This window comes from Diceros bicornis, chromosome 17, assembly GCF_020826845.1.
Source record: "Diceros bicornis minor isolate mBicDic1 chromosome 17, mDicBic1.mat.cur, whole genome shotgun sequence".
NCBI lineage: Eukaryota > Metazoa > Chordata > Mammalia > Perissodactyla > Rhinocerotidae > Diceros > Diceros bicornis.
The window spans coordinates 23346889-23374546 of NC_080756.1; the positions used below are offsets into that span (position 1 = coordinate 23346889).

General features: G+C 39.7%; 1 protein-coding gene across 2 annotated transcripts in view; it reads left to right on the forward strand.

Annotated features, from left to right (window-relative positions):
- SLC38A1 (solute carrier family 38 member 1) overlaps window positions 1-27658 on the forward strand; it is a 69905-nt gene that overhangs the window by 35474 nt on the left and 6773 nt on the right. For both annotated transcript variants that reach the window (XM_058558440.1, XM_058558441.1), the window contains 11 exons: window positions 14834-14907; window positions 16840-16932; window positions 17247-17328; window positions 18314-18396; window positions 19866-19924; window positions 20047-20178; window positions 21688-21767; window positions 23307-23407; window positions 25618-25736; window positions 26252-26393; window positions 26494-26591. In XM_058558440.1, the coding sequence (XP_058414423.1) occupies window positions 14834-14907; window positions 16840-16932; window positions 17247-17328; window positions 18314-18396; window positions 19866-19924; window positions 20047-20178; window positions 21688-21767; window positions 23307-23407; window positions 25618-25736; window positions 26252-26393; window positions 26494-26591 (1063 nt within the window). The remainder of the gene's footprint in view (window positions 1-14833; window positions 14908-16839; window positions 16933-17246; window positions 17329-18313; window positions 18397-19865; window positions 19925-20046; window positions 20179-21687; window positions 21768-23306; window positions 23408-25617; window positions 25737-26251; window positions 26394-26493; window positions 26592-27658) is intronic.

Consider the following 27658-nt stretch of genomic DNA (forward strand, 5'->3'; position numbering starts at 1 on the left):
TTGGGAGATGAGAAATCACTCAGCTATACAGAGCAGGTGCCTGGTCTGCGGAACCTAGCTATTTCTTGAAAGAAGTCAACAGATCCTCTTTATTTTAGCTCATCCCTTCCATTGTTCCTACTTCCAGTAATGCCACCAGGGCCTTTCGGGAACTCGGTGGTGTAAATTGCTCTTGGCTTTCTCCACTGCCAATTTAAGATTCAGCTCTGTCTACTTTCCAGCTTCTGAAATTTTTTTATTGTCGTCTCCTCTCATGTGCTTACTATCTTAGCAGTTTTATGCCTTAAAAAAAAATCCCTTTACTGGGATATCAGGAGGGAGCAGAAGTAAATTCTTGTATTCGATCTACTATCCCTGGAATTCTGTTGATTTTTAATTATATTGGTTCAGGGGTCATTGGTCTCTCATCTCATGACTCTTCAGTTTCTGACTGAAGCAAAGAATTGGATAAACTTGACTTTTATAGCTACAGGAAGATTTCCCCTGGATAAAACTGTTATAGATCATTTGTTTATTTGCAAGATGTGTGAATAGCAAGCACAACACACCAGATCTTCAGGTTCAAGCTCATGAAGGTAGTTGTATAAAGACCCAAACTTGTAAGTTTTTCACAAAACGTAGAACTCTCCTACCTCAGAACAAGGACTCACTCTGTGTGTTGTAAGAGCAGCTGCCCCTACAGCTGCTCAAAGCCAAGAAGCAGTTGGCAGGATCAAGGCGCTTCATCTGGTACAGGGCCCTGGTCCACACTCATATTGGCCAACAGAGAGAAAGAGTCCAAGCCTGTCCAGGCTTCTTTAGAAAAGCAGCTGGGAAGGCTCCTCGGTGTCTCACTGACGCTGGGCACAGAGCGCTTCACTGGGGTCATCTGGAAACCTGCAGGGGTGATTTCTTTTTCTTGGATAAGTTTGGGGCTCATTATTTTGACCTCACCATAATGGCTGTCATCCCTGTTTAACACACATCTGATTCAACTAGATTCAGTGAATTCTGCCCTCTTGTAAGAATGCTGGTAGGTTTGTGTTTTCCAGAATTCTGAGCTCTCGTAATTCCATCTCAGGAACAGGAAGTGTGGTAGTGGGGAATCTCAGTTCACAATTGTTCTGAAGCTGTATGTTCTCTGTTGGAAACAAAATGGGGCTGTACTCTGAGGCAGCAATTCAGGGATGTGCCTTAGGGTAAAATGCACCTTTTGAATTGAGTTTTCTTAAGAGTGAGGAATCCAAGGAAAAGGCCATGGGTGCTGAAGAAATCTCCCTCCACTGTAACTTCCTCTTCTCTCTCTAACCTTTCACACAGCTTCCCCATAATGCCATCACAGCGAAAGTAGGGATTAAAAGTAAATATTGGCATGGAAGAATAATGGATTTTGTTTTGTTTTTTATTTCACATTACCACCTCCCCCATCCCAGCCAAAAACAGGAAAGTAACATTTTCTAAAGATTTCTATTAAAGGCATACATTTTATAGAAAATTAATCTTTTTAGAACACATCATCTCCTCACAGTGCTAGGTAAACGACAGGTTTATTACACTATACAGAGTCTGATAGAGCAATAAATGCTTTTATTTTTCCATAACTTCTTAGCATGTATTATTTTTATTTATTATTATTTTAATAATGTAGCCTTTAAGTTTAAAACCATGAAAAAGGAGAACGTAATTCATGACACTTGTGAGAGCTCAAAGAGATGTCAAAGTTAATTGTAAACACTGAGTTTGTAAACAATCTGAAATGATAATTGTGAAACACTACAGTCTGTATAAAATAATAGTTTAAACTGTATTTTGGTTGATCATAATTCCAGGCTTTTTTGGGTCTTGTTTTCCATTTTCTCTCTCACTTGGGTAGTGGTTGTGAGAATAAAGAAGATAATGCATCTCAAAGCACACTCTGAAAAGTGGCTCGAAAGAAGACATATATTAACTAGTACCAACCCCATGGGACTGCTATGAGAAGTTAATGGTACATAGTAACACTATATAATAAGTGTTTGTTAAAGTATTAATTAGGTAGTCACTAAATGGTTAACATTTGTTGAACGGTAACTATATATGCCATATTATCTCATTTAATCCCCACCCACAACACTATGAAGTAAATATTAGCTGCATTTTGCAGGTGAATTAACTGAGGCTTAGTAACGACTTAGGAAGTAAGGGAGCCAGGGTTCCATCCAGGCTTGCTTTACTGTAGAACTCCTGTGATCTAGAACACTATACTGCCCTTTAGTGATGCCTTCTTCAGAAACCTTCTTCAGTACGTTATTAATGTACATCATGAGAGAAATTGTATTCTTATTAATGGATACTTGCAAGTTAGCTTTAAAATCGCCTTGTAAAATTAGTCAGTATTCCTGAATTATTTTACTACTCTTCCACTAAGAACCATCACTTTTATTGTAATGAAAAGAGTTTTACCATATCAAGTGTACCAAATTACAGATCGGCAGTGGTCAAGTTCCTGGTCACAGCAAGGAAAATATACACCTAAAGTATATTGCCACACCAATAAACCTTCTGAACTGCTTCCTATCGGTCATACCTATGCCTGACTTTGCCTCGGGTGCGATTTAAGATCTCCCACTGCCTTCAGGAGCCCTTGAATTTCATTCCTTTCGAGGATGTAACTAAACTTTTTGTTATTAAGCATTAAAGACCAAGTAATAGCAAAGTCAAATAATACCAAGTCCATTATTAGGGAATTGGTTAAATAACCATAGTAGTTCCACAAAATAGAATATTAGACTACTATTTAAAAGAGTAAAATAGACTTATACGTACCGGTATGGAAAAATTTCCCAGAAATATTATTCCATAAAAACAACCTGAATATTGGGTGGAAGTGAGTCTGGAGGGAGATTATTGCACAGACCATTTGGGGAGGGTACACAAGAGAACTGTTGACAGTGGTTACGTCTGGAGAGTGACACGGGACCTGGGGGTGGAATGGGAGTGGAAAGTTTATATTCTTTAAATTATTTCTTTTACCACGTGCTTTTAGGGGAGGAAACTAGATGAATAAACTGTTTTATAGAGAATGTAAAACCAATGCAATAAGACTTTTTCCTTTTCCTCTTACCTACAGAAAACTTCAAAAAAAAATATTTTCGGTGTAGATATTTAGGCCATGAGAGCTAGAGTGAACAATCGGTGCTGTGTCACCTGTTCCAAGCTATATTTTCAACCCCTTCTCCCTTCAGACTGCCTCTGTGTCAGCCACAGCACAGCCTCTGCGTCACACTGCCTTCCTGTCACCTCAGCCTTTCCACCACCCCACTCCCATGCCCGTCTCTTTGCCTCTGAATCCTGATGGTCCTGTAAGGTCCAGGTCAGGTGCCATCTCCAAAAATGTTTCTCTAATTCTCCCAGGTAGAAGAGAGGATCTCCCTTTCTTCTTTTTTAATCTCTATCTTTCTCATAACAAGCATTACTTCCATTATTTAGGCTATATTTTACCTTCCCTATTGAACTCTGAGCCCTATAAGGGCAGGATTAATGTCTAAGTCTTCCTTGTTCAAATCCGCTCCCCTCCCTCCAACAAGATCTAGAACAGTGCTTGCATATAGCTGATTCTCAATAGAATTTCACTAAAATGAATATGTAAGAATTAGATTTTGCAAAACTAAAAACCAGGCTTTAGGGCAAAACAATGGCTCTCATAATTGTTGCAAACTTATCAGGGGGAAAAAATCAACGGAAAGGTTTAGTTCACCCTCAAATTTTAAGTAGGCTGTGGAGATGTAATAATAATCACAAGGTTACCACGGGACTCACCACCCATTGGTTACTTTCCTGGGAATGCCTCCTTCATTTGAAAACTCAAAATAGTTCAGAGACTGTTAACAAGTACTAACTGTTCAAGGTTAGTATGGCATTGCTGAAAAGGCATTTGTTGTTAAATTGCTATCTGCAAAAAGGATAGTAATTGTCATTGTCAGTTTACAGCATTTCCCTCCATTTTGTGGTGGCCTGTTTGCTTCAATTGTAGGTGAATTCTTCTCCCTCTCTCTCTTTCTCCTAATATTTACCTTTGTGGACCATTTGTCATTATCCAACCAACAAAAAGATGCAACATTGTATTGTCTATAATTACAGGGTTTACAAACAAACCAGTAAAGAGTCATGCCACTAAGGGTAAATCTAAAAAATAAGATTCTCTGTAAACTAAGATCAGACTACCAGGTGCCTTCTGTCTTTAAATTCAATGTTTTACAATTGAGCCTACATAAGGGGTGGACAGACATGGAATTAGAACTACAGACCCATCAACACATTGCCCTAGGTCTTGTTCTTATATTATAGGTTTTTGATCATTATTATGTCACAAAAATGGGCTTCTCTTTCTATCAGGTTAGTATTCTTAAATAACTGCCTTTGCATAGCTCTCCGAAGTCTCTAAATCTTTTTCAGCAAATTCTACTAAATTGGAATGAGATTGCAGTGTGCCTTTGCACACTCTGCATGTTCTTGAACTGTCATTGCTTTATTACTTTATATATATTCCAAAAAGTTTGAATCACACCCACCAAGATGATAATTTTGCTGTTAGCGGTAACAAAGATGGTCTGTGTGATATTTATCAAGTCATTCCTTGTAAATGTTAAGTTGTCTTCTCTGTGCACTCCTAAGCAGTCAGTTCTTTGCCTCCTAAGGAAAGACCAAATTGGATCTTGTGATATGAAAACGGGGTGATTAAAGAGGAAACCCTGCTCTTCCGGATGATCCTAGGAGGCCCATGGGTTATAGTCACATTCATCTTCAGTCTTGTCAATCAGTTACTTGTTTTTAAAATTCTTTGAGTTATGGTCACCGTTCCTTAGAAATGATCTGAAGAGAAAATTGTCCTTCAGCTGGCAGCTAAAACCACTGGCATCAGAGCCTCTTGTTTGGGAATAATAATACTGGAAGGGGAGAAATGGCACATTCAGGCTTGCCAGCATTTGAAATACATGTAAAAAGGACAGCAGCAGTGCCATTGAACTCTATTGAAATTCATTGGATTAAGAAGTTTTTCAGAAATAAGGAGATAGGAAAGTGGTTAGTGTGGTGCTAAAAATGAGTGCCTATTTTGTAAACAGAAAGAGTTGGCAAGCGTAGGCGATGAGTCCCACCCATTGTTTTTAAAAGTTGAGCAGTTACGCTGAGATCAGAGTCATCTAAGATGTGGCTGATAAGGGGTTCCAAGAAGCCAGTTCTCTTGGCCCCAGAGAGGCAGTGTGCGTGCGGGCGCATGCGCAAGAGCATGTGCTGCGTTCACTCGGTCCTATCTGTGCTGAGTTGCATCCGGTGCTGCAGTGCTACCCGAGGACAGCCGTGTGACCTCCATTTTGTAGCACTGTGTTTTTCTTTAGCCTGCAAGAAGCAACTTAGCTCTACTGTCTAAGGTTTTTACAGTAGTATTCACCTCCATGACGCATAGAATGCCTTTTCTGATCACTTTTCTGGGTTACAGTAGGCCAGGTGTGTATCAGCACGGTAGGTCAATATAGTCCAGAAATTTGGATTCTGGAAACTTTTGTTACTCAGGGAGTGGCAGTTGGTTTAGTAGATTGGAAAACTGCCCTTGTGTGGGCCAGTTAGTTTTGCTTTGTTCTGTGGCCACAGGCTTCACCATACCACAGGCACGTGGTATCCATGATCCGTATCTATGTCAGGGGTCGGCAAACTAGCCTACAGACCAAAGCCACCTGCAGACTCTTTTTGTATGGCTTGCTATCTGAGAATGGCTTTTACTTTTTAAAAGGGTAAAAAAAAAAAAGAAGATAGTTATAAAGTATACATTGTTTGATGGGATCTTTATAACAACCCTATTTCTCATCCCTGTTTTACGGATAAAGAAACTAAGATTCGCAGAGGCTGAGTAACTTGCCCAGGAAGACACTGGTGGTGGTGGTGGGATGGGAGAAGGGAGGACAACAAGCCCATAGTGTATTCCTCTTAACTTCCCCATCTCTCCTTAAATGTGCATTGTTCCCAGGGAAACAGAGCAGAAAAGTATGAATGAAGCCCCAAATCCATCTTTCCTACTGGAATGGAAGTCCAAAATACCCACCAAGAACAGCACATTCCTTTATCTAATGGTTATGTGGAATTTTTCTGTCCCTCAGGAGTTACATCTTTAGAGTATGATAAAGGGGGCGTCATTCTGAAAGGTAAAGATATAGGTTTGAGGAAAAGGGAAACTAGTGATCCTTGTGGAATGGAAAAAGAGGAAGGACGACATGTCAAGAGTTATAAATGGAGCACCCACAAAACCCACAGCCTTCTGCCAACGACTGTAGGCAAAAACAGGAAGTGCTGGTGGCACATGGCTTTCTCTTACTAGTACAACTTCCTCGTTTACACTCAGACCCCTCACTTCTTTAGCCTCACAAAGCATCAGCTAAACTGATAAATTCTATTTCTATCTGCATACCTCTGCTAAATACTTCCTTCTTTTTAGGATTGTATTAGATATTATTTGATTTGGTCATCAGTGATGCATATTTCTTTCTCTAGACAAAACAAAATACCTAGCCAACAGTGGAGCTAGTTTAAGAGGAACTTTGCGCTAAAGAATTTAGCTTTACCTACAAGGAAAGAAATGGAAGGAATTGTACAAATAATTGATCCCCACCTGTTCCCTGTCCAGCCTTTAAAAACCATCCTTTCATTCTCTAGTTCAATTTGTAAATGTTACAAATAATCTCATGCTACCAGATCCTAGTGTGCTGGTCCTCTGACCCTTAGAATGTTGAAATTTAATGAGGATTTAGTAACTAAGAAGTCCACTTTAGGACTGAACAATTATGTTTCTGCTCCTTTCCATAGTATTTTGTGAGTTCCTTAAATGAAATAGGGACTATATTTGTGAACTTGGGGCTTAAACAAATGCAACCCCCCTCCTCAAAAGGTTTGGAATAATAATACTATGATTTGAAAGGTTCTTTGTATTTTTCATTTTAATATTATTGTTGTAAAAGTAAGATAATCGTTCAAGATCGTTTTGAAAATGCGTAAAATAAAGTATAAAGAAATCACCCCAAGTCTTACTGTTAAAATAAGCTCTAAGAGTTTGATGTATTTCATTGTAAGTTTTTTGTCTGCTGCTTAGGTCTTACTTTTTACCCTGTCATTCCTCTGTGGACATTTGATTTGGGCAGACAATATCGCGTGGTGGGTCAGGTCTTTGGAATCAGACTACCAGGGTTTGAGGGCTCTGATGCTAGCTATGTGGCCTTAGACAAAATACCTAACCTCTCTGAACTTCAATTTCCTTATCTGTAAAATAGATAGAAATATTACTACTCACAAATGAAATATTTTTAAAAGTGCTTAGCATGGGCCTGACATAGTGAAATCCCTAAATTGATCATTCGTAATGATCAATAAAGTGTTTTGTGAATTATATTGATCCTCATTAAAGTGAATTAAAGCTCTAGGAAATGCATTTGTATGTAAAAGATAGTTCTGAATTTTTCAAAATATTTAAAATTTTCATGTGAATTTAGGAACTTAGAACACCTTGTCCCTCTTTCCTAGCTTTCAGGCACGTCCCCTTCCATTTGAGCTCTCGTTAAGTAAGCGATTCTTCCTCTGCATCTGCCTTCCTCTCCTCTTAAGCCTCCCACCCGCGTGGCTTCCCTGGGCCAGCAGCCACACGGCACCACCTGCCTCTACAATTACCTTCCAGTTCTCCATCCTACTTCTGACCCCCACCTCCTCTACTTCCAGGCGCCTCCTCAGATACTCCCACCGTGTACCTGTCCTTGAGTCATTGAGAACTCTGGGCTGTGCTTCCTTCCCTGTCCAGCTTAGACATCATGCTCCCTCACTTAAACCCCTCTCTTTCTCACATCCTGAATTTCCCTTCTCCACTGGCTCTCTGCCACACCAGCCTGGAAAACCCCTGAATCTGAACTCTAACCACACAGACAGATGACACCTTACGTTCATCCTCAGTTGGGTTCTCCACGCTGCCCAGACCTTCCTTCATCCCCAGCCAGCGCGGTTCTCTCTTCAGCAGTGTTTTTACATCTTTACTCACTTCATATAGATGTTTCTCTCAGGAAGAGTTGTGGGTGGACTGGAAGAGGAGGGAGGGTCAGTGGAGGTAAAAGATGGATGAGAAAGAACAGGAGCAAAGTGCAGGAGTGGGGAGACAGTCTGGAAATGTAGGAGAAAGGTGAGAGGTAGAAGAGAATGAAGGAGAGACCAGCAACAGAGGAGAAGGACCGGAGAAAGAAGGGGCCAGAAAACAATGTGTTTCCTACAGTTTGTCCAATTCCCTTGTACTGGAGTTTTACATTTTCTTGTAAATATTCTGCCTTAACCAGCACATATGTCTATGAGCTTTGGAGTGAGGGACTGTGGATTGGTGGGAGATGATGATAGGTAAAAGCAGGACTCGTAAATAAAGACCACTTTTCCTCCAGTGCAGGGAGTTTTTATATGGGCTAGTCTAATCATGAGGATGGTAAAAGTTTTGTACTTTTAACTGGGTTTAGAAGAGGAAGAATTATACGGTATGGTGAGCCTCAGATCCCTTTTGGAAGGAAAGAGACATGGCTGAAGGGGGGGACGTGGAGTTGAAAGTAATTTTAAAATATGTATCCTGGTGAAATAAGTAATGCCCTAACTAATACCCTGAGGAAGTTGACCAAAAAAAGTAGACAGGACCTCACTTCCACACTGAGAGCCGGTCAGCGTCCCACAGGAATGGTGATTCAGCTGTAAATGCTTCCCTTCACTGCAGTCTCACCTGGACAGCTGTGGGGTCCATGTCACAGGTAATCATGCTGTCACACTGGCCTGGCACCCTCCTGCAGACAGTGTGGCAGGAGATATGGCACCACTTCAGTGGTTGTGAGAAAACGGACTCTGAGATCTATATGCCCCAAGGCCAGAGCTCGCAGCTTTCAATCCTTGCTACTCCAAGTGTGGTCCACGGACCAGCAGCATCAGCATTACCTAGGAGCTAGTTAGAAATGCAGAGTCTCAGGTCCCACTCCAAACCTACTCAGTTAGAATCTTCATTTTAACAGGATCCTAAGGAGACTCGTATACACACAATAAAATTTGAGAATGGCTGCTTTAAACTTTGGCAAGGGAGAGGACAGGGAGAGTCATGCTGGGGAGGGTTGGTAAAGGTTCTCTATTTTTTGAGAGCAATGGGTCCTGGAAGAGTTGAAAGCACTCACCTGCGTGGCAGCCCCAAACACCCCCATCTGAGCTATTTCTGGATGCGCAGCCGCGACTTCTGCTTCATATCTACTTCTGTCAAGGGCTCTGATGCTGGGTTGGGAGTACGTCATATGATTTCTTGTTATGTAGTTAGGCTTTTAAAAGAGTCTCATCTCCCCTAAAGTGTTGTGGGATTGGGTTTTTTGGGGGAGGAGGTATAATTTATATACAGTAAAATTCTCCAATTTAAAGGATAGGATTTGATAAGTTTACCCAAATATAGTTGTGAAATCACCACTACACTCAGGGTGGAGAACACTTCAATCACCTTAAATGTTTTGGTTCCATTTATTGTCACAGCTTTCCATTTTATTACCATATAGTACTTTAAAAAATGAAATTTATTATAACATTGTCCATATAATCTTTGGGTAAATTATGGAGGAACAAAGAGTTACAGGCCTATTGATATGATTCAAAACAATGACAAATAAATGTTTTTTAAATAGATGTTTAGATGTTTATTGTTTAAGGTATGAGCCAAAATTTTCTTACAGCAAATACAGTAAATATATCTAGGACCACTATCAGAAATTTTTAAGAAACCGTAGAGCACAGGAGCATTGCCAGAGGATTGGAAGTGGGCAAACTTCATCCCAGCTTTCAAAAGTGGGAAAAAGTAGATCCAAGCAATATTCTTGAGCAAATTAATAAATAGCTTGTTTATGTGCAAATATTGCAGAAAATGTTGCTCTGTGGAGGCCAATAGAGTTTTCCTAAATAGTTTAGTGCCAAACTAACTTCATCTTTTGAAATAAGAGTGAATGAGTAGGTCACAGGACTGTCTTAGGCAGAGTGGATCTTGATTTTAGCAAGATATTTGGCATAGGCTCACATGACTTACAAGTGAGATTCTAATATTTATAAATTCACTTATTCTTAGCTAAGAGTCTGCCATGTGCTGTGTTTAGTATGGTAGGTAAACAGAACAGGCCATGACCGTGAATTAAACCATTGTGACTTGTCCTATGCCTAGCAGTGGAGAAAAATAATAAAGCAATAAAATAAAAAGATTACTCTGGCTGCTGGGAGGAGGATGGATCAGAGAGGGCAGGAAAAGGGAGACAGGTAGAGATTATCACAGTTGCCCAGAAATTAAAGATGATGGTGGCTTGGTTAGAGTGGTGGCAGTGGAGATGGAAAAAAAGCATATGGATTTGGGATATATTTCGGAGGTAGAAATGATAGGACACTTGCCAATCAATTAGATATGAAGGATGGGGGAGTAGATGAGAGATCAAGAATGACTTCCAGGTTTCTGGCTGGAACAGTTCACTGGATGATGGGCCATTTTCCAGATGGTCTTGTTCTATTGAAAGTTAACACCAGTTACTTGGATGAAGGCAGACTCAAGATATGAAGCTTGATGAGGCAGTTGATACATAAGTAAAAAGGATGAACAATTTAAAAAGATATCACAAGACTGGAAAGATAAAATGTAATGGAAATAAGTGCAGAGTCTGGGAGAGAACCAGGATAGAACCAGGAAAATTAGCTTAATAGCAGTTTGCACCAGAAGCTCAATAAGGATGAAAAGTATGACATGGCTGCCGTAAAAATGAATACCAAAATACGTTGCCTTAAAAGAAGCATGATGTCGGGGCCAGCCCAGTGGCATAGCGGTTAAGTGCGTGGGCTCCGCTGCTGGTGACCCGGGTTCAGATCCCGGGCACGCACCAACGCAACGTTCGTCAGGCCATGTTGTGGCGGCATCCCACATAAAGTAGAGGAAGATGAGCATGGATGTTAGCTCAGGGCCAGTCTTCCTCAGCAAAAAGAGGAGGATTGGCATGCATGTTAGCTCAGGGCTGATCTTCCTCACCAGAAAAAAAAAAAAGAAGCATGATGTCCAACTCAAATTAATAATCTTACCATGCTTTGCATTGTTTGGACCAAAACTGATGTGATGGCATTGTGCTTTTCTTGGCACACAGCAATTAAAAAGAATGATTGAGAAACTGGACCATGAATGAGGTGTAAATAGCCTGAACACTCCATCACAGGATGAACAGATTAGAGATGTTTAAGTCAAGGAGTGCCATCTTAAAATGAGTATCATCAGATGGACTGTTAGGTGGAAGAGGGTTTAGATTTCAAGTAGATTCAAGTAGGTCCAGATGGTAAAAGGACGACCCAAGCGTAGAAATAGCAGCAGTGGTTTCAGCTTAGCCTCAGTTCCAGTGCACAGCACTTTCCAGAAACAGGATGAGCTACATATGTGTCGCCTGTCAGAAGACCTGGATGCCTATGTGTTGGCATGGAGCATAGAGGTTTCCTGTCCTGGGTGAAAAGCAGGTCAGAGTAGTCTCTAAAGGTCTCTTCCTAACCCAGGAGTCTAGAATGCTGTTTCCTAAAAAGCCTCTTTCTTCTTAGGGGACACAAAATTTCCTAGGATATCCCTGTACCACGTCTTTCAAAGTGTTGCTGAAATGAGGGCTCTCAAAAGTTTCTGACCACATTCTTCAGAAGACTAACTCTCCTGCCACTGCTTCCCCAGGGCCCATGTCCAGTTACATGTTCTAGATCCCCTTCTCTTCAAGACTGAACATAAGTCTGAAATAGCAACACCTTGACAACTCAACAGCCTATTGCTGAAATTTAGTTCCCATTGAAACATGCCTTTTTCAGCAAGCAGCTTTTGCCCCAGCCATATTAAAACCTTAGGTCAACTGTTGGCAGTGTGAAAACTTACATGATATCCACATGAAATGAAAAAATGAATCACTCATGTTCCTCTTAGCACAGGAATACCAGCTTATGTTCTCTTCCAGGAAACCACAATTATATGTACAAATACCTACTGGAGAAATGGGGGCACAGTCTTCAACATAGAAGAAATTTTCAAATTAAGGCATTACATTCTCTCAAGTCATTCCTCCTGCTCTTTCTTTTAGATGTCACGTTTTCTGAGTCTCTGACATCTCTGACTGGATCCTCTTAAATTATTCTAGGATCTATTTTAGCCAATTAGATGACTTATTGCTTCTTTCTAAGAATCCAAACGAGGAGGTACACTTTTCTAAATTTTAATCCCATTAATGCTGGACTCTATTATAGCCTAAAGCAGTCTTAGGGTTTTGTGTACAGAATTTGTCTCTTAGTGACCTGATAGAAAAAGCTTTTTGTTTTATATTAGCTTTCAATCTTTGAAGGGAAGATCTATATTTTGGGAGAGATGGAGAAGAGAGTCTTCAGAGATTAATCATTAAAGGCAAAGGCTATCAGACTCTCACTACAGGTCCTTCCTTCTGGGGTGCAATGATATGTCTCGTAAACATGGGAGCAAGTGGGTTGGTTTCATCATTGTGGGAGGACCTCATTCTGCTATGAAGTGTGAAGGAGAAGAGAGGTGAACTCCCTGCTAAAATCTTCCCTGATCAACACTTTTCTCCCACTTGAAAAAGAAAAAGAGGTGAAAGGAGTTTATGGAGAAATCCTTTACCTCTTGCCAAAGGCCACAGGCCAGCTGAGCATCATCTACAAAGAGATTCAGCCCAATAGAATGTTCGAAGAGGCAGCCATGAGCAAGAACCATGTGGTCCCAGGGGCTATTAGCTGAGGGAACAGATGCCTCCTTAGAATGTTTCTTTTGCTAATAAGTACCCAGTTCTCCCAGGTTGAAGGCCTTCGGTTAATCATTATGTATATATTAGTAATTATTCCTCCTGGTAGGCACGTAGTTCCTGCAAGGTCGTACTGTTTACTCACTAGCTGGGGGCGAGTGGTAATATCCCCTCACCTCCCCAGGTCAGTCCCAAGAGAATCGCCTCTACGGGGCACATGGTCAGTCCAGAACAGCACACGGCTAATCCTAAAATTGCATCCACCCTCTCCCCAACTGGGAAGCTCATGCTCTTCTGTGCCACACAGAAATCCTCTATGTCCTGTCACAGGCACATGTAGAAGTTGCCACTTAGTGTTCTGTGTCCCTAAAAACATGAGTGAACTCTGAGTGAAACTCAAAGCTTGCTTCTTCAACAAAAATATTGTTTATCTTATAAGATAAAAATCGTACCACAATTGTGCCCTGTATCTTATTCTCTGGCAAAGCGTATCAAATCATGCTCCATTACATATCTCAAAAGTGCGGATTGGTTAATAAATGCTTGCTCTCAGTTTCTCGTGTCCCTCAACCAGAACAGATAATAAGGGACTTACCCTCTTAGTCACCCTCCTACTCAAGAATGTTAGCTAAGTCACTATAAATCTGAATGCACTTCCTTACAATCATATCTTAACCTAAATTCCCCTTTATTAGCTGCTCAGTTTGACATTCACCCAAAGTGTTGGATTTTCTATTCTTTCTCTCAGTGTTTGTTTTACCTCTGCTGAGCTCTGCCCCTCTTTTGTGTTTTCCGGCCGATCTCTGGCAGGCCATCTGCTCTGCGGTTGACCATTCTTTACTCCCATTTATCTCCTGGTGACTGCACTGCACATAGGAGAAACACGACGCTGTAGACATGACAGAACTAAGGAGGAGTCTGTCTACCTGGGGCAAGGGAAGGCACCTGAGAAGGTGACATTTGAGCTGGGCCCAAGGGCAGTGGTTCAACAGGTGTGCGGGGTAGGGGAAGGGGTTAGGGAGAGACAGCCCGAGCAGAGAGAATTTTATGATGTGCCAAGTGCCTCTCAACAGTACTTGCTAGAAAAATAATTGCCTTAATGACTCAAATGTGGAATCAATTGTAGTAATGTATTGTTCCAGGGATCTATTTCCCCTACATCAGGAAGTAAGTGGTTTCATCTGGGAGACTGGAAATTTTTTCTTTTTAACAAATTTTTTCTTTTTATTTTCAATTATTATGTCTGTTTTAACCAAATGATTCGGAAATAATCTATGTAATCTCCCACATCATTTTAACTGTGCTTTTTCTTGAGGAGGGTTTGATAGTGAGCCAGATGTACTAAAACAAAAACATGAGTTCATCATTCAAAAAAGTCTTTTCATTATGCTTGATTGTCAAAATTTCCCCATCAGTTAAAAGAGGCGCTTATTCTTTTAAGAGGAACCAGGTGCAAAAAAAGTGAATTATCTCAGTGGTCCAATGTATAGTTTCAAAAATAGCCATAGAGTAGTTAGATGCAAAGAACCTTAGACATCTTTTGGCTTGTGTCTTTATATTATAAGTGAGGAATCTAGGGATGGGAGAAACTGAGCAAGTTGCCCAAAGTCACAGGGTCACTGACCTAAGGGTCACTGCATGCCTTTCCCTCAGCCTCCCCCACCCACCCCTCCCCGCCAGTCCCACACCCCTTTCTCACACTTTCTCACCGGGATGTAACAGAAAGTGCACCAGAGACTACAAAAACTCTCTTTCATAATGTTGTTTTAAACTCATCTCAACTGAAATGATCCCAGAGAGCTATTTTGGCTTTGATTACGTAAAGGATTTGAACTGTTAGAGTTACTCAGATTCTAATGAGCAGTTCTTTATTTGGTAGAACATTTTTATTGAGGACTTTAAAGAGGGTGTGACTAATAGATTCCAAAATTTGGATACTATCAACAAATGGTGTTAACCATATAAATAAACCTTTGCCCTTCTGAAATGTAAGGTCAGAGTGTGATTTTTATAGTTTATTACAAGATTTGTTTTCTTTGCTTTAGGGTCCTTTTGACTTCAGTGACACTGCTGTCTATCTATTCAATAAACCTTCTGTTGATCTGTTCAAAGGAAACAGGTAAGCTGATAATATGTCTAATTTTGTTAAAGCCAGAGTGAATGATTTTCATGGTGATATTCTCAACTAATGATGCCCTTTCTGTTTCAGTAACTTAATTATTAAAGAAAAAGAGTACTTTGACCTACAGTTACTGGAAGACCTATAATGATATTTACCTAGAGAAGTAAATACAGCAACATATAAATTAAACTGTCATGAACTATGAGCAAATAGCATTGTTATTTAAAGTGAACCCTCTATTATACCTGCTTTTCTGGTTGAAGATGTCTTCATTTTAAAGGCTTCGGTTTTTCCTTAGGTCGTTATAAATTTAGAATAAGGATCCTATGTTTTTATATTATAGCCTCCATGGTTTTAAAAGTAAACAGAAGGCCGGCCCCGAGGCTTAGCAGTTAAGTGCGCGCGCTCTGCTGCTGGCGGCCTGGGTTCGGATCCCGGGCGCGCACCGACGCACTGCTTCTCCGGCCATGCTGAGGCCGCGTCCCACATACAGCAACTAGAAGGATGTGCAGCTATGACATACAACTATCTACTGGGGCTTTGGGGGGGAAAATAAATAAATAAATAAAATTAAAAAAAAAAAAGGTAAACAGAGCTTTTAGGGGCCAGCCTGGTGGCATAGTGGTTAAGTTCGCATGGTCTGCTTCAGCAGCCCGGGGTTCACAGGTTGGGATCCTGGGTGTGGACCTACGTACCGCTTATCAAGCCATGCTGTGGCAGGCATCCCACATATAAAGTAGAGGAAGATAGGCACGGATGTTAGCCCAGGGCCAATCTTCCTCAGCAAAAAGAGGAGGATTGGCAACACATGTTAGCTCAGGGCCAATCTTCTTCACCAAAAAAAAAGTAAACAGAATTTTTATTCTCTTTTGTGCATATTCCAAGGAGAAAATGTGACTCCCAAGGCGATGAGGGAGTGAGTGTGCCATGAAAAGACTTCCAGTTCTCTGGGCAGTGTGACACCTGAAGTGTTTATTTTCTATTTCTGGGACACTGGATTATGTTTGTAATACTTTGACTTTTACGTTAGCTAAAACCACATTGGCCAGCTATTATTGTATATAGGCGACTCCGCTTCACTGGAACATTCTGTAATAAATTGAGGATCTAACCATTGTCTGGTTTAAACACCAGTCTTGTGAGAGATTAAACAAAGGTTTAATTATAACCTGACCCAGATTGCGTTCTGTGAACCTTTTGGAAATGTGAACTGAACTGTCATAAAGAAATATAAACACTTTTTTTATATGAATGGTTTAGAATTTTAGTATTTATTGAGAGGGGCTAGTCGAACACTTTAGAATTTTGCTATAGTCAAATTATTCTTTTGACAGATTTATCTACTCTCTTTTGTGAGTTGCATATCTTTGAACTAAATTTTACAAATGAGCAGAATTCTGATGTTGGGACTACTACATATTTCTAAGCTTGTTATTATATTTAGGACATGGGCATTGATGGAATATTATTAAGATAATTCTTTGTTAGCCTAATCAGTTCAGGTAATTAATTCAAAAGGAAACATTCATCCTAACCATCAGGATTTTTATTTTTAAATTAAATCTTTATTTTAATGGGATGCACTAGACCAGAGAAGGAGATCAGAATGGGAATTTCCCCCCAGGAAAGCAGGAAGACTATTTGAGGTAGTCAGAAATAAGTCTTATGACCTAACACTTTAATTGTAGTGCTTTTGTAGCCAACCTGAAAAAGGAGAAATGGTGGTCATGTCTGACATTTTAAAATGTCAGGAGGTTGTTTTATGATGGAAATACCTTAGCACTTACAAAGCCAAGAAGGCTGTTTGTGTGATTTTTGAGAAAGACACAAAATAACTTGGGGAATAGTCAATATAATGATAAAATCTTGGCTATTTTTAACTTATAGAACCCTTTATTTCTTGTGTTCTCAAATATGATTTTTAAATAGGCTGCATGGTTTATGAAAAGCTGGGAGAACAGGTCTTTGGCACCACGGGGAAGCTTGTCATCTTTGGAGCCACCTCTCTGCAGAACACTGGAGGTAAAAAGAACATGCTTTTCTACGCATAATTTTAAAGTATGTGAACATTATTACTTTCCTAATTCTGGTGGTTGGGTGGCCACATGAATTTTACCATCATTCAATCAGTTATCATTCTCATTGCTAAAATGGTGCATGGAAAGTGAAACAGAGACAGCTGTCACTTATTTAAAACCAAGTATGCTGGGAGAGTGTCTAACGCTGTCTGTGTGTCTTATTGGAGGCTGCTCTAAGAACAGGCTGGTAACCTTCTATATAGCTTGCAACATGAACCTTAGTATCTTCTTTCTAAAAATGTTCTCATTTTCCTCTAGCAATGCTCAGCTACCTCTTTATAGTAAAAAATGAACTACCTTCTGCCATAAAGTTTCTAATGGGAGAGGAAGACACATTTTCGTAAGTTATAGACCATTTTTTATGCAATAATTAAAATGTTTTCAATTTAAATATGGGCTAGCCAAAGTTTTTGTTTTATGAAAATTGCAGAAACAAAGTTTTCCCTAAGCTGTTTTTTTGTTGTTGTTTCAACAGTAGATTTCTTTGGGGCTCTAGAATTGAAAGAAGCAGGACAGGCCATTGGAGTATGAGCATTTAAAAGGTGGATTCGTCAGTCATGCTGCAAACAGTAGATACGGCATTTTCTCAGGAGCCTAGAGTCTATATCTAGTTTCTGTGAAATAGAACAGAAATGGAATATTTTTAACACAGAAGTGGAACACGCAAAAAAATTAGGACCCTATCCTCTTTCTTAAAGAAGGGACATAGCATTTTGGGCACAAAATTTACATGAGCCAACCTCATTCAAGATGTAGGTAACCCTGGAAAATGCTGCAGCTCCATTTGGCATATCCGTTATGTTTTGTCTCCCTCTTGTTTAACAATTCTTGTCGGTCTTAGTTTCTCTGTTTTCTTTCCAGGGAGAATCGTAGCAGCCAGAGTTCCTAGTGTTCTAGCCTCAGGATTCAAAGTCAAATACAAGAGATTAGGGAGACAGCGATGCCTACCTGTGGTGACTTGTTTCCCAATGATATTAGCCAAGCAAAACAAAAAGGAACTTTCTCTTTAAATAATTGATAAGACAAGCTGTAATCTGACGGAATGCAGTGTGTGCATTCAGCTTTGAAACCATGTAAATAATTCAAAGGAATGCCGCATTTAGCCGGTAGGGGAGGAAAAAAACCAATATCCCTTCTTCCATCACATGGGAGAGAGACAATAGTAAATAAGTAGGGGTTGGGTTAAAGTGTTTGGGTAAAACCTGAACAGTGATAAAAATTAATAGTAGTAAAAAATTAATTAAAATATATTGCAAAATTTTACATTTGAGGAAAAAATGTCACTTTCTAAGAAAATATGACCTAACTGTTTAAATGCCTTTCAGAGCCTGGTATGTGGATGGCCGCATTCTGGTGGTGATAGTTACCTTTGGCATAATTCTCCCTTTGTGTCTCTTGAAGAACCTAGGTAAGGAGAGATCTTGCTTTCTCATAGTCTCCACAGTGCCGGGATGAATCAGAAACCTAATAAAAAGGAACAACTTTGCTCTCTGCTTTCACTTGTAGGATAAATATTAAGTGAATGATATATTACGAGTATTAGTCAGGGTCGACTTTGATATGAGATAAAAACACTGGTTGGTGTGTAACTTCCTAAACAATCCCTCTGCTAAGCTGTGGAGGAGAGAAGGGAGGTTCTGGGGCAGTAACAGACAGTGCTATTTCCAATAGCACAACTTACTGGCTACTCTCAGAAAAGTCCAGAAAACCCAATTCTCCTCATACAGGGTTTAAATATCCTGGTGATTTAGACAAGCAGATTTTCAAATCTTATATCAGACAGAAAGTTGCTTGTATTCATACCTAAAAGTATTATGAATCACTCTTAAATTATAAGAGTCTAACCAATCTCAATTATTTGCTCCATTGAAGGGGGAAAGAGAAGTGAGAAGTCAAAAGTGGTGGATAATCACTAAGTCATATCCATTTGGTTTTGGTGTTCTGGTGTGTGTGCTTATATCCAGAGACAAGTGGGCCTGATGTCATGGGAATTTCATACACTGAATAATGTGGCTGGACTGCTATACAGTCTAAAGCCCCTGAAATGCATTTCCTTTAATTCTGGGCTAATTTAAGGCAGAAATTTAGATTCAAGTTCTTCCTAAAATGATTGCTAACCATAGTTTTTTGTTGTTGTGTTTTGTTTTGTACGAAAAATACCAAGCTTCTGTAGCTGTTCTGTAAGATCTATAAGTAGATTTTTTTTTTTAACTACTTAATTTTCTGGTCGCTGGGTCTGTGTTTTGGCTTTTCTATGTATATACACGTAGCTGTTTTCAGTTTAAGCAGAGAAGGGCTCTTCTCCCCAAGGGAGGAGAATAGTGCAGCCTCCCAGGGACCACCTAACTCTGCTTTTCTGAAGGTTACGGTGGTTGGAGATCTGCCAGGCATTCTAAGGGGAGCAAGGTGAAGATCCACAGATGCTCAGCTTACCCCTAGAAATCGCTTCATCTCCTCTGTGCATGCCCCTCATCTGGGAAGAGAAGTATTGGAGCTGATGTTCAGTATGCATACAATGAGTGCATAATAAAGAACTATTGAATGGATCGAGGAGAAAATGGATTTTGCCATAGGACTCCATCAGAGTACAGCAGCAGAGACCTATGGCCAAATTTGGGAGGCTCTTTTTCCCTGGATTCTGGGAATCTGCATTCTCTGGTGTGCCAGAGAGAACTGGAATCAAAACACATAATATAATGTTTTTATTTAAAGTCACCGTTTTTGCCGAATAAAGTAGCACTATCAAATAATAAATCTTGTATTCACATTGGCATGTATGTGTATTGTTGGAACCCCAAACTGTGCTTGAAATAATGCATTGAAAGAAACAAGGTGATGAATGAAATAACAATAATAATTTTCTAAACATTTTTTTAGGGTATCTTGGCTATACTAGTGGATTTTCCTTGAGCTGTATGGTTTTTTTCCTAATAGTGGTAAGTGTCAATTGAAATGGTTCGTTTGGTTTTGCCATAGTACAATGCCATGTAATAATTATTCATTATTTGGCTTTATTCGATAAGGTCTATATTGTTTCTCCTGAATTTTTTAATACCAGGTTATCTACAAGAAATTTCAAATTCTCTGCATTGTTCCAGAGCTAAATTCAACAAGTGCTAATTTAACAATAAGTGCTAATTCAACAAATACTGGCATGTGTACGCCAAAATATGTTACCTTTAATTCAAAGGTAAGTGTCTTTATCCTTTAAATATAAAAAAGAGAATTTTTATTAAGGGCATTATATTTCTCATACTTGGTGTAATTAAACTGTTTTGAATGTGTTCGTTCTCGAAAGAACGTGGTACCACTGCTTCCAAATTCCACGATCCATTTGGAGACCTTTGAGAAATATACAAATATTGTATATCATGCTCCCTCTTACCCAGTTTACATGTAGGACAACTTTAAGCATTCTCTGTGAAAATCTGTTTCTGGATAATTGTCTCAGCTTTTCTCTTCCTTATAGATCTTTAAAAACAGATTAATACTATCCTTAGCCCACTTCTTCCTCTCTGGTGGTGACAGACAAGAAAACCTCAAACTTTCCCAGCTTGCACAGTTGAAATATAGATACAACCACAAATTGGCATTAAGAAATTTTCATACTATTAAGATATTGTTAATAGTCTGGGGAAGAGTGGACTATGGAATTGGTCAGGCTTCGATTTGAATCCTCAGGCAAGTTACCCAACCCCATGTATAAAAACAAGGATTCTATTCTGTATCTTGCAGGGTTTTTTTAGAATTTGCTTGGTACAGTACTTGGGCAGAATAAAAACATGAGAAATGTTACTTTTCCTTCCTTCTCTGCCAGCTTCTTTTTGCAAAACAAGTTATACTGAGTTTGAGAGTTTTAAAAAGTCTTATCTAAGGGGGCCAGCCCAGTGGTGTAAGTGGTTGGGTGCGTGCACTCCACTGCTTTGGCCCAGGGTTGGCCGGCTCGGATCCTGGGTGTGCACTGACGCACTGCTTGGGGAGCCATGCTGTGGCGGCGTCCCATGTAGAGTGAAGGAAGGTGGGTATGGATGTTAGCCCAGGGCTAGTCTTCCTCAGCAAAAAAAAAAAAAAAAAAAAAAAGGAGGATTGAAAGACGTTAGCACAGGGCTGATCTCCTCACACACACAAAAAAAGTCTTATCTAAGAAAACTAAATAGATCTCTCTGTCTCTGTCTCTTAACTCTAAGGATACAGCCAAAATAGTGTGGAAGTAATTTTCTTTGTAGATACCATCTTTTAAGTCTGATTTGATGCACCCTGTATAGAGCAAAGAGCAGTGACATAGAAGTGGAAATCCTGGGCATGTCCCCTAACCTGTTGGAGGGAGTCAGGAGAACAGCAACAGTCTGTGTACTGCTCAGGGTTGCTGTGGACTCAGAGGGATAATGTAGGAAAAGAGCTATGTAACCGGCTAGCACCGTATAAATATGGGGTGATGCTATGCCTGGAGTATGCCAACTACGCTGTAGATGAGCCGAATCTAAAACCCCTCTCTGCCATGTGCCTAATGTCTCAAGCTAGATAAGCTCTCTTAGAAAAGCTGCTCCTATTTTAGGTATCAAAGCCCTCCTAATAACCAAATAATCCAGAGATTCTGAAGAGCTGTCAGATAAAAAGACAGCTCAGAAATACTGGAGCTATATAATTTTTATGGTAAAAATGCTTTTTCTTAATGTTTCTTTTTTTTTCTTTCAAATAGACCGTGTATGCTCTACCAACTATTGCATTTGCATTTGTCTGCCACCCATCAATCCTGCCAATTTACAGTGAGCTTAAAGAGTAAGCGATTTGTTTAATTTCTTTACCTGAATCATTTCACATCCCCTCATTAATAGGCAAGTACTGTACTAAAATAAACGGACTTGTAATAATGAACCCCGCAGACTCATCACCCAGCTTCAACATTTACTTTCCGCCATTCTTTAGCAAGTACTGTATTTTAAGGAAAAAAAGAGCAAGAACAATCAGAAACCTGTAGTATATTTTGGCCATAAATATATAAAGTGGCCAACTATATGGGCTTTTTTTGTTAATTTGGTTTTTCAAATACTATACTACTTAAGAGAGTTCGAGTATTTGTGTTGCTTTATGTTACTTATGCTTATTTTGCAAATGGATAATGATAATCTTCAGATTCATCTATAAACTGCTAAATACACTGTGTCTGATTTGCCTATTGTTTTAGGTGGAAAAGGCTGGTAAATCAGGCAGAAAGAAATTAATGTTAAGACCACAAACTAGACAAAAGAATATTGTTGTTCATTTTAAACTATTAAGATGATTCTGTGGATTTATTTTTGATTGCTGTTCTAGAGAAAACCAAAGGCCCGCTTATAAATTTCCTCATGGATTCTCTTTTTAGTCTGCTGTTATCAGACTTTCTATATAAAAATAGTCATCATGGCATAGTCTTAAGCTCAGAAAAGATACACAATATAGCTACCTATTTCTATTTTGAAACAAAAATAAAGTTGATGTCATTTAGCATTGAATTCATGATTCTTCCTCTTTCATATTTAATTGATATCTGGGTAAATTTTGAAATATCTACACCTACCTATCTATGTGTATATCAGTCCTACTTTATGAGTAGGGTATTTGAATATGTCTTTGGTATCTTTTAAATTTAATTGTCCAGCTTTTAGTTTGTAATTTTCTCATGTGTGTACTTCTCAATTTTTCTTGTTTTCCATATTCCCTGTTATGACACAGCCGAATGTTATGACTGTCGGTGGTCTGTTATTAAGTACAAGTCTTGTAGGTTAGTTATTTGGGCAGTTAAAGAAGCTTAAAGATTCATCCAAACTCCCAGAGCTGACCTAAGAGATAGAGGCCCTCACCATCGCAGCCGTGATCTCTTGGGTGCTTCTTGCTCTGCAGACGTGCAGACTTCCAGGTGCATCCCTGGGGCTATGCAACAGGAAAGCCGGAACCTAAATAGCAGCTTTAGCAACGGAACACCTGAAGTCAAGATCCAGCTCTGGGGCGGGGAGAACAGAATTTGAAGGCTGAGCGTGGAGATAATATCAAACACAAATATTAAAAAGTACTCTCTGCCCTTCATATGAGAACTTGATATTCTTTCAAAAGAATGGGAAAGAACACTCAAGGGATTGTTTGTTCATGGACCTCTCTCTCACAATACCCATTTGGTATAAAAGAAGTTATTCTAAACCGGAGTAATTGTGGGGGTAATTTCAGCTGGGCAGATCTTCCCTAGCCTGCTAGAAAGTTAGATTAGTATTCTGCAGTGTTAACACTGGTGCTTAAATTCAGTCACATGTTTAATTTTTCAAATTCCTTTATCTTTGTTTTTAGTCGATCACAGAAAAAGATGCAGATGGTTTCAAATATCTCCTTTTTCTCCATGTTTGTTATGTACTTCTTGACTGCTATTTTTGGCTACTTGACATTCTATGGTAAGTAACCTCTGTCAGTACATAAATATAGGTATTTGCAAGTAAATTAGTAAAAATCGATATCAAAATAACTTTTAACACGATAACCAAAAAAGCAACAAATCTATCCATTGATTTTGCTGGTCTTTTCTTCTACTTAAAGCAAATGGTGATGGTTCCTTTACATATTCATGCAGACTGCACAATAGAATAACTACTGAAACAATGTACTCTTCTTTTTCTCCTAATGCTGTCCTTAAAAGAAATTGCATTTTAAAAGCATACCGCCTTTACTGAGGAAAGTTTCAAACTATATCACAGAAGCCTCTCCTAATTGCTGTTGCGAATTGGGTCAGATTCCATTAATAGAAAAGAGAGACAGAGACAGACGTTCAAAGTGAGAAAGAGCAGAGTGCCACACTCATGACACTCCGAGTTAATTAAAAATAAAACACTTAATTGTTCACCAGAAGTCGGAGCCTTTGCAAAGATTTGAGAGAATGACGTAGAAAATTAAAAGAAATGAAACCTGAGAAACAGAACAAGGTTTCATTTGTAACTCTTATTGACCCTGTATGAATAGTTTACTTTCTTTCCCTACTTCTTCATCCTCTCCTATTCAAATTATCCTGTAGCTTTATTTAAATCTTTCATTATCATTATAATTTGGGACCTAATTTAAATTTAAATGCATATATTTCACATTCTTCTCTATTAAATAATATTTCTTTGGGGCATTTGTATTGTACATTTTCGTAAACACAAATGTCTCAAAATTTAAACACATTTAGAGATTATTAATTCAGCCTGGAGAGAAAGGCTACCCTGATTAGACAATTGTATTATTACCATTTTCACAAGCAATGGAGAATAGCATTGTCTAATGAATCCATAAATACCACATTTAATTTTTGCATAAAAATGGTGTTTCTTAGTTTCCTGCAGAGTTACAGGGCTGGGGATGGGTAAAGGGAGGGAGCGAGAAAGAGAGTTTAATGTTAGTTGAACAGTCTCACTGTTATCTTGTTCAAGCTATGATTTTTCTTTGCGAATCCATTTTTTTTCCACATGGAATAGACTACCAAACCCTTCTATACTCTTAGGTTAAAGAAAAAGGTTCAGCTATTTTTAATTGGTTATGAATTTTGAATCAAGGAAATCAGAACTGAGACTTTTATTATAACCTAGGATCTTTCTTCCAAAACTGAGACCAAACTGGCACGGACTAGAGTTGGAATTCCACATCCAAAACCTTGAGACTGGAGCCATGAGAAGCCCTCAAAAGGAGACATGGGCGAGGGGAATGGTCTCTTGTCAAAGGAGTGAGCATTTTCATGCTCCGTGACTGCCCTTCTAGCTTTGGTTGTCTCTGAAATAACGCTGTCTGAACTTCAGAGTTGAGAAAGAGCACAAAGTCGTCCATAAGCTAAATACTTGTGTGTGTGCGTGAGGAAGACTAGCCCTGAGCTAACATCCAATGCCAATCCTCCTCTTTTTTCTGAGGAAGATTGGCCCTGGGCTACCATCCGTGCCCATCTTCCTCTACTTTATATGGGACGCCGCCACAGCATGGCTTGACAAGCGGTGCATCGGTGCGCGCCCGGGATCTGAACCCGCGAATCCCGGGCTGCTGAAGCGGAACGTGAGCTCTTTACCACTGTGCCACCAGGCCAGCCCCAAGCTAAATATTTTTTTTAATAAGAAAAAACATATCTTGAAGAGAAGAATTATTTCCTGATTGTGGTTATGTTCCATTGGCGCTTCTGCTGCTTGGCCACTGCAAGTTGAGTTATAAGATGAGTTTGAAAGAGGTTCCCAGTGGCCTGCAGTCTACCAGCAAGGGTGTGGCTGTTTGGCCTTGTTTGATGAGTGGCACCAAGTGGGGGAAAATCTAGATTAAGGGCTTTGTGCTTCAACTGTATGTTATTTTTAATCCCAGTTTACTCCTAGGTTTAATTTAGTGTAAATTAAGCATCTGCACTCCACGTAGCTTCTTCTAGTGATTTCTATAAATTCCTTTTAGCTCAAGTTACATACGGACAGGTGGCGCACGTCTCACACATGGGATTTTTCTTTTCAACTTCATAAATTGTTTTAACAGATCCTTCAACACCCAGAACATTGCTCTCCTTGCCCTTTCATTTACAAATTCCTTGTTGTTCAGAAAAACCGTCATTCAGTGACTTTCTTTTGTCTCTTTGTAATACCTCCTTACTTTTCCCTCGTTTTAGAAAATGTGCATTCAGACCTCCTTCACAAGTACCAGAGCAAAGACGACATTCTCATCCTGACAGTGCGGCTGGCTGTCATTGTTGCTGTCATCCTCACAGTGCCAGTGTTATTTTTCACGGTGAGTAAAAGCCCTCAGTGCAACCTGAGAAAAGCTGAGGAGAGTCTCCCCTTTCCTTCTGCCGGCAGGAGCCGGTTGCAGAGAGGGCCTGCTGCAGGTAACTTTCCTGCATCATTCAAAGTGAGATCAGTGAGTTAGGGTAGCCTTCTGATGGAATGCGTCTTAATTCTAATTAATCAGTCCCTCTTATCTACATTTACGAACGTAGGTAGAATGTTTGAATCTCCATCATACATGACAGGAGAATGAGAAGAACCAGAAGAGAACACTCAGTCATAGATAAAACAAAAGCAGAAATTATCCTCCCACAAAAGAAAACTACCTGTTCATAAATAAAAATACTTTCCATCTTAAGCCCTCCAGCTTCCCAAACTGTTAAGCTATCTATAAATCCAGTAGGTATTACAAAACATTTCACAAATTTCTGTACACCCATATATTAGTCACTCTGCTGAGAAATGTGAAGGTTGGCATGCTGTAGGCCCTTACAGAATCTTTGTTTTCTTTGCCTGCAGGTTCGTTCATCTTTATTTGAACTGGCTAAGAAAACAAAGTTTAATTTATTTCGTCATGTCTTGGTGACCTTCATACTCTTGGTTGTTATCAACTTGTTGGTGATCTTCATACCCTCCATGAAAGATATTTTTGGAGTCGTAGGTATGGCTTTATGACTTAACGCTTATTATTCTACAACAGCTGTTGAGAAAGCTAAAATTTCACAGTAACAACCTCAACCTTGTTTTTTCTTATTTTGCAGGAGTTACATCTGCTAATATGCTTATTTTCATTCTTCCTTCATCTCTTTATTTAAAAATCACAAGCCAGGATGGAGATAAAAGAACTCAAAGAATTTGGGTATGTCTTATGCCAGCCGCTCTAATTTTTTCTGATTAGTTTTTCAAATTTACCAAATAAATAGTCCATCGCCACCATCTAATACCACTTTTAGTGGCCTCGAAGTCCTGTAGTTTTCCCATTTGGAAGATTTAAAATATCATATCAAAATCTTCTCCATTCCCTCAAAAAAACTTTCACATTTTACTCTTATTGTCTTAGCTTTTACTTGGAGCTAGGGAGACAGCTGGGAGACTAGATGTTTCTCATCCTGTGTCTCTACAGGGTGATGCCTTGTCTTTAGCAAGATATGAAGTAGAGAGGGACTGAAACATTTTATGCAGTCCCCTGTTACGTACGATCCCCAGTCATGTAACTCCTTCCTACAGCCCAGGGAATGTGCGATGCCTTAATTACAACGGCTGAGTTAGCTGAAAGAGTCTCTTCATGATTTGACAGAAATGCTTTGAAGCAACAGACCTGGATTCAGAAACTACCTTTCTATATTGGAATTCTTGTTGCCAGGTCTGGTGAAGTTCAAGGGCACCTTGAAGGTGGTGCACTTGGAGACAGTGAGGGAAGCAGGGGTGAAGTGGCTGCGACATGGGTACCTTCTGGAGCACCATTATGTTTGGCCTCTAAGAAGGCTTCTCAGCTGCCCTTCCAGCTAGTGTAAGCACTCCAATCGCACATAGCACATAGTACCCGAGTCAACAGACCTGGATGAGAGATGTAGGCAGGAGAGATTATCCCTGTGCATTTAGGAGAAGCAGCACTGAGGCTGGTAGAGCACCTACTTCCCCATTAGGATTATCCCTGAAGCCATAAATCTCAAATCCTTCCCCTTTACCAGAAGGGGCTTCAAAAGGACAGAGAGAAAGGAGCAGTCACTCTGGTACAGCAATAAAGTATACTAAGATTAGATCTGAAAATGGTGGAGACCTGTTGCCCATGAATTCTCTGGGTGTCTCCAATCCTGCTCCCATAATAGAGCTGGTAGTAGGGTCTACCGAATAGCATTAGACAAGGGCTCCTGTCTGCGTGGGAACTCACTGGGAGTCAGACCAGACCCATGGTGGTCAGCCTAT